A 10190-nucleotide genomic window follows, 5' to 3' on the forward strand; every position below is an offset into this window, starting at 1 on the left:
TCCCCCCTCTGCTGCGCACCCTCTGAGAAGGGGCACACAGTGCCCCCGATGGAAACCCCAGGCCCCTGAACTCTGGCCTGGGCCCAGGTCCACGGGGACCCGGGGCTCCAGCTCAGTCTTTACTTTTCCTCCAGGCCCCCGCAGGCTCAGGGCCCAGAAAGGATCGGTCAGCCGACCCCGACCTTAGCCTTCTCAACTCCAGGGTCCCCACAGGGGAGGCGGCGACCCAGTTCCCAGCCGAGGAGGCCAGGCCTCAGGATGGAAAACCCACAAACGGGGAGCAGAGGGCGCCAGACCTTTTTTGCTCTGTGCTTTCCACGAAGTGGTCTCCAGACCCCCTGGAGCCTGAGCCGAGTTGAGCTCAGCAGTCCCCCAGGCCTCCCAGGGAACTTCTAGAAGTTCTCATTTCTCTCGCTCCTCGAGGTCTTAGGTTTTCTCCAGCTACGGGCCTTGTCGCTTGCTCTGCCACCTGTCCTTTAGGCGCTAGGGCTCCCGAGGCCTGAGTTGTTCCAAAATTATGATAATAATTGTTATGACAAGGCTGGGAACGGAGAGCAGCATCGGAGGCTGAGGGCTGAGGGCAAGAGCAGAGATGTGGAGGAAGGGGGATAGTTCAACCTGTTTCAAAAAGTTTCTGTTGACAATTATCAGTAACCCCGATAGACAACTCCATTTAAAAAAAAGAAAAAGAAAGAAAGAAAGAAAGAATTTACTACTGCTCTTGAAAAGCCGTTATTTTTTACATCGCTTTTAGGAAGATAGATGAACAAAACATCGCGTTTCAAGCCATTTTGATCTGTAATTAAATGGCAGGATCGGTTTGTATTCTCCTACGGCTTTTACAGAAGTTGCAGTGATCCAAAGTCGGGTTGCTGTGTCAGAGTGGCATTTTTATTAATGAGAATACAAAAAGCTTGCATATTCTTAGCCCTGCTTGAATATAGTTGCTAAGCAACCGGTGTATGGTAATTCATCCGCGAAATTTAAATCTTTGAGAAAGGATCGTGCGTTTTGCTGAATGGTCGCCACGAGGAAAACAGCTTGTGGGACTGTCCGCAGCTGTTACGGCCGGGCCGCTGAGCAGAGCCCGGCCGGGCAGGGTCGGGCCACCGCCCCCCCTCCTCCCGCGACAGCCACCGCCCCACCTGCGCTGCGTCCCCGGGGGAAGCTGGGCGTTTGACGCCCGCTGCCTGGGCCCCAGCACCCCCCTCCTCCTCTGCTCCTTTCCGATCTCCTACTTCCACCTGGGGCAGGCCTCACACCTGAGCCCGCCCTCCGCACCCCACGATGGAGCTGCCAGGGTGCGACTCTGCGCGGCCCCCTCCCCGCGCCCGCAGCTACAGGCAGGCGGTGCGCGCTCGCCCGGCAGCCGCGAGGATGCCAGGTGCCCTCTTCCCAGACCCCTCTGAGGTCACTTCCAGAAAGATTCTTCCTCGAGGAAGACCCGACTCCTAAAGAACGCAGCCCACAGCCCTCCAGAAGGCCAGGCGGCCGCCGCTGGCCGGCAGTGACATCATAGGCTCCTGCTCGCCACGCTCGCGCCCACATTTTAGGAGACAGGAACAAACACGGATGTGAAATCAAGAATGAAAGAGAGAGTAATCTAATTAATAGGCCATGAGCCAGGCTAACAAAATCAAAGAATCTGATTACACAAGTACCCCTCTTGCTGTCTCCGCCGCCCCCACCCCCACGGTCTCCACCAGCCTCCGCACTGCTTCCTTTCCTAGACTGGAAAGTTCAGGAGGCAAACCCAGAGCCCTCCGATTTCGATTTCGTTATTGGAATCAAGATCAAGCCCACGGTGGGGCTCCAGCAGCTGGGAGGTCACGTGGTGACCTTCAGGCCCTCGGAACAGCCGCCCAGAGGAACTTAGAGGACCAAGCGACCTACAGAACTTAGGAGAGTCCGAGAGGTGACCTCCACACTTCGTATACACACCACTCTTACTGCAACCACCACCACCACCACCACCACCACCACCACCACCACCACACCTGTACTGATGCTTCTGCTGTCAGTACAGGACTAGGAAAGCGATTCTTCACTCAGAGCCATTTTAAGAAGATCTATTGAAAACAGAAAAAAAACCAAGCCAAACATAACACAACTCTTTGTTTCTACATCACCTTGCTTCTGAGTCACCGATAACCTCCAAATCTTACCTCTCCTTTGACACCCTTTCCCACCAGAGACGTCTGAGCACAGTCAGGTACTAGGTTTTATCACTGATACATAGCATCTGTTCTAATAGGTCCAGTCAGCCACGTGCAATTCATGAAAGAACTGCATTCTCTCATTTCTATCCTTCTGCCTTGAAAAAAACCAGGTCCATCTCCTAAATAATTAATTTCAAGTCTGCATCCAGTGCCAATACTTGTTGCATCCATTTTAGAGTTTGATTAATTACCCTGGAACTTGGGCAAACTAAACTCCATGTGGAGACTGTTTCTTCCTTCAATTTGGTTCTGAAAGCTACAAGTTATTGATGGATCTTGCTCTATTTACATACAAATTGGTGCAAATATGCCCATCTCTTAAATGCATTTTGTATAAATATATAAAAGTGTCATTTTTGATTTAGCTTGAAGAGGTTGATCATTTATTACAAAAATAAACGAATAAATACAACAATATATTGTTGCTTCCAACAGGATAAATACTTTACAAATATATAATTTAAAAAACAAATTTAATTGTTAAAATTATTTAAAATATTACACTTATTGATAAAAACTATCAATAGCATATACTGCATTTAATATTAGAACCAATTATTCTCTGAATGTGGAAAACCAGTCATACAAAACAGATTATGAGCATGGTAATGAGCAAACACTGGAGGCTACAGAGAAGCAGAGGGAATCTCTAAGATCAATAATGAATAGTTCTGTTTTGGAACAAAGAAGTAGTCCTTGGCTAAGTACTTAAAAAGAAAAAAAAGGCAGAGCAACAACAGCAAAGTGACTATTTTAAATACACCTTGAATGATTTATCGCCCAGTTGCAGGGGAAGGTGGTTGGTGAATGAGCTGATGGTGGCTCTGACAACGGATGGGAGCCACAGGATCCTGCAAATTCTAAATGGGCCTAGTTTGGGATTAGCCAGATTGATGGAACAGAACTTTGTCACTTTCCTTTGGGTTGGAAGGGGAGGAGGGGGGTGGGCTGAAATGGAGGAAACAAATGGACACTTGACGAAGCACAAGACACTTGCGCTGCAAAGGAACACAATGACCAAATTCATTAAAAAGATCTGGTGATAGATAACAATATTTTCATTATTTACATGTGTAACAATATAAGCCTTAGCACAAAACCTCTCAGTTATATCTGCCCTCTTTTGTTTTCCAGCCATGAATTTCATTTTGTAAATACATTCAAAGGGTTGTTTTTTTTTTTTATAAAAAATATGGAGTGCAAGCATCAGCTCACTTTTAAAAATACAAAAGAATGAAACAAAATGGGCCAGCTTTCCCAGCTTCTCTAAGTTACTCTGCTATCCCCCAAATCAGAGCTTCTTCCAAAGTAATCAGCAAAGGTTACTTTTTAATAGAAAATAGTGTGAAATCCAATGTTAGTTCTTTTGTTGTCAGCCAATCAAGTAAGCAAATACTTCCTAACATTTGAAATAGACCCACTCTCTCCCCATCCACCACTACCAGTCCGGTAGGGAAAACAGGATTTCAACCCACGTGCCAGGAGCATCCACCCTATAAAAACAACCACACCCAATCCTCAGCTTTCCAATAAGGCCTTCTGTGCTTGCCCCTGTGGACCCTCAAAAACATGATGTTGCTTTTCCCCACCCCCCACTCCAGGTTGTAAATTCGCTGGGCAAAGAGATTACAATAGCAAGAGAAATAGGAAACAAGAAGTCAGAGAAAAGTCAATTGTGGTTTCTTGTTTTCTCTCCCCTCCCCCTGCTCTCCGTTTACTAAATATGGCCTTTTTCAGATTTCACAAATCAAAATGATTGTGATTTTTAGTACGATTTGGTGTTTAAAATAATGCAACCCAATACATGGCCATCTGGCTGGGCTTGATTTATGAAAGTGACACAGGGTCTGTCTGGAAGAAATAACTGTTCCTTGTTGCTCTCACAGTTTTCCGGGTTTTTTAACCCCTGCGTCGATATCAAAGGGAGAAGGAGTGAAGACAGAAGATGGAAAAAGTGAGTGACAGCTCAGTGAGATTAGGGGGAAATTCATCTACAAAATCATTGCTTTATCACCCCCAAATACTTTTTTTTAAAAAGCGCAATACAAAGGGACTTGACTAAACAGAGCCTTTTTCGTCTTGCTACTTACAACTTGAGGCATTACACTTTCATTTTCCCACGTTGTAAATATTGATACATTAACATGATAAACGTGACCGCTCTGCTGAGTGTATCTAAGGAGTGATGAAAAAGGAAAACCCCCAGCACCAGTAAAGAAGATATAGAATCGTACTGGGGAAAGATAGAAACACAGAAATGTAGAATAAGTCTGAGCTGGTCACACTGAGTGTGGACCACCATCAGGAGTTTAGAACTACATTCTTCCATGATAGGAAAAACAAAATAAAAAACAAACAAAAAAAGCGGAATAATTTCAACTTAATTACATCCCTTTATTCATGGGAAGGAACTGATATAAAATATTCCTCTGACTAGCAAGCTAGTCTTCAAAACTATTAGTCTTCAGAAAAGGAGGAAAGATGTAGTCATTCGGTGGGGGGGGGTGAGAGGGAAAAGTGAGGCTAAACTTTGGAGGGGGGAGGATCTGTATCAACCCTTAATAACCAGTTGGCACATTTTTACTGGTGATGTGGTCCAACATTTGGATAAAGTTGATAAAGGACAAATATATCTCTGAGAAAAGGACTAACATTTAGACAACCTCACCTAAAAACACTAAAAACACCCAATAAAATTAAATGAGAGAAAAATATTGTGAAATTAACAGACTAACCAAGGAGTGACTACTACATCAATTACTAGCGGCTTCTGTCATGGTCTTTTACTTTAGATTTGCAAATATACCTTAGGTGGAGCAGGCTATGCTTCCTCAGCGCTATCCCTTATGATGTGTATTAGTAAAAAAATATTTTCTAAAGTACTCTCCTCTTCCCACACAGTGTTTATGCATCAGACACAGACTATTTCATTCTAACAAATTTATTTTCTCGATCAGCTCTTACGGAATCACTACTCAAATTAAATTACAATCAAATGATCACATCAAAAGATACCCTTATTACCTAACAACTGTCCATATTTTCATTTCATTTTGATTTGTGCTCGTCTGAAAAAAACACGTAATACAAGATCTGGGGAAAAATAAATTACCGTTTTGCAGCAGTTCATAAGTATTCTGAATAAAATATTAAAAGAAGTCATTTAATGAAAATATAAAGCAAATATTTTTAGATCAACAACGGATCTAACAATTCTATATTGCCGTCTTTTGAAAAGTCTGTTTATTAAAACCTACCAAAAACACTGCTTGCAAAGGGCAGTATTATAGAATCACATCCACAGCACCCATTCAATCAAAGTTGGCAACGGATGGAGGAGAGGAGTCCGGAGAAGTGCTGTCTTTCTAAATCCCTTAATATGAGTCAGTCCAGAAATAAAAAATAAAAATATTAATAAAAAATTATTAGCGGTGGCATCTCTAGGCGTCGTCCACCCGAGCGGCAGCCGGTAAGCCGTGGTTGGCGGCCGGGCCTCTTCCCACGCCCAGTCTGCCCGCCCGCCCGCGCCGGACTCTAGGGCCCTCTCCCACGATGGACGTCCCTGCTCGCTCGCCCATCCCTCTGCTCTTTCGGGATGCTTTGATTTCCAAGGTTACTTTGAGGATACATTTTCTTTTTCTTTTGGCTTTGCTATCAGTCTGTTAATTTCAGAAGCTGTGAATACACACACATATATATATATATTTCTTGTTTTCTGGAGATTGTTTTTTTTCTTCTCCTTCTCGGTTCATAGTCAAATTTGTTTGTCCCCAAATGACGTTAAAATGGACAAGAATAACAGGGTGGGGGAGCACAGAGTCACCCCTAATGAAACCCAGGGCCTCTGCTTGCTTTCGGGCCGCTCCCAGGAAACAAAGTTTCGGTGGATCTCTCGAGGCGGGGGCCCTTTGGAGGGAGGAGGTGGAAGGAAGGGGAGTCTTTCAAAAAAATCTTTTTTTTTTTTTTTTTTTTTCCAGAGGAGAGAACAAGGCAGGTGCTAGGTGCTATCCAACGTCGCCGTGTAGGACTTCTCGTGGTGGGAAGAACCTCAAGAGTGCAGTTTTGGTGAGCTAGTCATCTTCACCCTCCTTTTAAAAGAAAAACAAAAACGGAACACCACCACAGTATAAAGGAGATCGCATGATCGCCCCCCCTTTCTTTTCCGGTTTTGTGAGATATGTATAAAAAACAGTCTGGGCATTTATATGCTTTGTTTGTTTATTTTGCCCCTCCTTCCACGGACTTCAAGCCTGGTCTCCTCGGTGCGTCCCTCGCCGATCCTCCGAGGGCGGGCATGCCTGTCTTTGCGCGGAGGGTAGGGTGGCCTGGCCCGGTGCGGCGGCGGCGGCGGCGGCGGCGGCGGCGGGGGCGGCGGGTGACAGCGGCGGCGATGGCGGGGCCCGCTCCGCGCAGCGGCGCCCGGGCCTTCACTGCACGCTCGTCTGGAGCCCGTGGTGCGGCGGCGGCGTGTCGGCGCTCACGGTGCCCACCTGCGAGTAGACGTCGTCGGGCGTCTGCTGTTGGATCCCGGGCGGCGTCATGCGCTTCTCCTTCTGGCGCCGGTTGCAGAACCAGACCCGCACCACTTCCTTCTCCAGCTGCAGGCTGTCGGCTAGGTTAGTGATCTCCTGCGCCGAGGGCTTGGGGCACTTGAGGAAGTGGCTCTCGAGCGCGCCCTTGACGCTTACCTCGATGGAGGTCCGCTTCTTGCGCTTGCGGCCCTGAGCCGCGATCTTGTCGATGCTCGTGGGGCTGCCGGTGCTCGAGTCCGCCTCCTCCAGCCACTTGTTCAGCAGCGGCTTGAGCTTGCACATGTTCTTGAAGCTCAGCTGCAGAGCCTCGAAGCGGCAGATGGTGGTCTGCGAGAACACGTTGCCATACAGAGTGCCCAGCGCCAGCCCCACGTCGGCCTGCGTGAAGCCCAGCTTGATGCGCCGTTGCTTGAACTGCTTGGCGAACTGCTCCAGATCGTCCGAAGTCGGCGTGTCCTCGTCCGAGTGCGGGTCATGGCTGTTGAGTCCCGGCCCCGCGCCGCCGCCGCCGTGGTGCGGGGGCCCCTGCGCGTGGTGCGGGTGCGGCGGGTGCGGATGTGCGTGGTGGTGGTGATGGTGGTGATGCTCGGCCAGCTCGGGCGTGTCCCCGCGCACCAGCCCCGGGTGCACCAAGCTCTGGGCGCCGCCGCCAGCGCCGCCGCCACCACCGCCCGGCCCTGGGGGCGCGCTCAGCATGCCATTCACCGTGAAACCCCCTGGCTGCGAGTAGAGCAGGCTCTGCGGCGGCGGCTGCTGGCCCCCGGCCATGGACGGGAGGTGCGCGGCGGCGGCGGCGGCGGCAGCGGCGGCGGCGGCGGCGGCGGCGGCCCCCCAGCCCCCAGGGTGGCCCTGGTGTGGCGGCGGCGGCGGCGGTGGTGGCCCGAGGTGCGGCGGCCCGCGGTGGTGCAGCGCGGTGCCCGCGTGCAGGTCGTCGCGTCCGGCGCCGCCCTTCACGTCGGGGCCCTGCGGCGGCGGCGGCGGCGGCGGCTGTGGCGGTTGCTGGGGGCTGCCGGCCATGCCCACGGCGCTGCCGGACCACGGCGAGCTCGCCTCCACGGCGGCGGCGGCGGCGGCCGCGGCGGCGGCGGCGGCGTGGGGCAGGGCCGTGACCCACTGGTGCGCGTGGCTCAGCATATGGCCGCCGTTGCTGGCGGCCATGGCCCCCTGCATGAAGTCGCTCTGCACCATCTTGACGGAGGCCGGGTCCCCCCGGTAGGCTCCCGAGGTCACGGCGGCGCTGCCCGGCTGCATGCCGCCCCCACCGGCCCCAGCGCCACCACCGCCGCCGCCCCCGCCGCCGCCCCCTCCGCCGCCAGCCCCCGCCGCGTCCGAGTGGACTATGGAGCCGGCCGCCAGCAGGCTGTTCCCCGGCAGGTAGGGGTTAGAAGCCGCCGTGGCCATGCCGCTCCGCTCCCGCCACCCCACCGCCGCCACCACCGCCGCCGCCGCAGCAGCAGCCGCGGCCGCCGCCGCCGCCGCCGCCGCGCCCCCCCGCCTCCCGCCGCCTCCCCCGCTCCGCCCCCGCCCCGGGCCCCCGCCGCCCCCGCCGGCCCCGCCGCCGCCGCCGCCGCCTCCGCCCCCGCCGCCGCCGCCGCCGCGGCCGCCGGCTGCAGCTGCAAGGCCGCTGGGCAGGGCGCGGGGGTCGCCGGCCGGCCTTGGTCAGCAGCAGCAGCAGCAGCACCAGGAGCCGCGCTCCGGGGAGGGGGGCTCGCTTCTCGAGGCGCGCTCCGTGGCCTCCCCCCTCAGGGGGGGTCGTGGCCGCCCCCCAGCCCCGGCGCGGTCGGCTCGCTCCAGTGGGGCTCGCCGGGCGGGGCGCGGGCCTGCGCTGAGGCTCCGGGCCGGGCGCGCCGGCTCGCGCTCCTCCTCCTGTCCTCGGGCGAGCGCGGACCCTGCCCGGGCGCGGGGCTCGGTCCACCTGCTAAGTGAAGATTTCACGGGGGACAACAAAGAAAGAAGCCGCTCCTTTCTTCTTCACCGAACCGTGGACGACCAGCGACCAGCCGCTCCTTGACGCCTCCTTCTCAGGAACGCAGCTCACTCGTCTCCCCTTAGAGTAGTAAAACTTTTTTCGTCCTTGAAGGCGTGGTGATGCTGGCTGCACGCGTGCCGAGAGGAGAGGCTGGCTCCTGCTCTCCCCCTCTGGTCCTCGCGTTTCAAGTTTTGTTCTGTCCTAGGAAAACTTCTTGCGATGGTGCATTTCTCTGAAGTTGCTATTGCCCGAGCTCTTGGTTGCCTCTGAAACAAGAGTCCTTTTTCATTCTCCTCGCAACAGTCACAGTCTGATGCGACATCTTTCCCTTTGGGCAGAAATGAGGAAACAAATATAACAAGGAAAAAATTGAACAGGAGAAAAACGAGGTCGAGTTTCTCTGTTACCTTGCTGCTGAAGGTTGGGGTTGGTGTTTTATTTTTTTCCCAGCAGAGGTCTGGAGGAGGAGGAGGAAGAAGAGTGCATTGGTGGAGGTGGAGGTGTGTGTGTGCATATAGGGGATCCTTGATACACAACCAACTCCAGTGGGCAGGATGCACGGCTCCGAGGGTGCACCGACGGCGGCGCTGGCGCTGGCCGTGCTGGAGCCGAGTTGCCGCGGGAGCTCGCTCTGCGCCCTGGTTTGCGCGCTCTCCCTCTCTCTTTCCCTCTCCCTCCCTCTCTCGCCCGCCCGCTCCGCTCGGATCTGACAGTTCGCTCTCTGTCCCTCCCTCTCAGAGCGGGGACTGTCGAATGTTTACCCTCCGCCGCGAGCGCGCACCCACCACCACACTTTCCCAAATACAAGGAAGTCGAGCACCAGGGTCCCCGCTGATTGGCTACCCGCTGGGTGATTGGCAGGCCCGGAATGACTGGCTCAGGACGCGCGGCCCCCCTTCCGGCCGTTCCGATTGGTTGCTTTTTAATTTAGGCAGAGCGTCGTAGAAGCTGGAAATCTGTCGTCCCCCCCACCCCACCCCGCGCCCCGTCGCCTCCCTCCCGCTCGCCACTTTCTCCTCCCCGCCCCTCCCCCGCCACCCCCTCCGCCACATCTTAACTCTTAGTGTCCGGCCGAGACGTTGGCGTTCCCCTCTGTGGCTCTGGGTATCGCAATAGGTCGGGGGGGGCGGGGGGGAAGAAAGGGAAGAGAAGGGGGGTGAGTTGGATGGAGGGGGGGGTCAGAGGGAGAATGTAGAGAGAAAAATCGTAAAAAATAGCAACCCACCCACTCCACCTGGTACTGCGTTGTGTTGCCGCCCTCCCCGCCCCCACCCCATCCGGAGATTTGTAACGCGCGCTGCACGGATGCGCCATTCACGCTAATACCTATAGGCAGATGTGTCCCCAGTGGTTTCAAAGTTTCCTTGTTTCTTCACCAGCCGGCCCCCGTCCCTGCCTCGGCGCGGGTGGGAAGAGGGAGCTTGCGACGCCGAGAGCTCGGGTAGCGGCCACGCTCCTTGGAAATCCGCC

General features: G+C 53.7%; 1 protein-coding gene across 1 annotated transcript; it reads right to left on the reverse strand.

Moving 5' to 3' along the window:
• Nucleotides 4598–8216, reverse strand: POU3F3 (POU class 3 homeobox 3). Its single transcript, XM_005662353.3, has one exon. The coding sequence runs from the start codon at nt 8150–8152 to the stop codon at nt 6647–6649; it is 1506 nt and encodes a 501-aa protein (XP_005662410.2). The 5' UTR covers nt 8153–8216; the 3' UTR covers nt 4598–6646.

The sequence above is a fragment of the Sus scrofa genome, chromosome 3, assembly GCF_000003025.6.
Source record: "Sus scrofa isolate TJ Tabasco breed Duroc chromosome 3, Sscrofa11.1, whole genome shotgun sequence".
NCBI lineage: Eukaryota > Metazoa > Chordata > Mammalia > Artiodactyla > Suidae > Sus > Sus scrofa.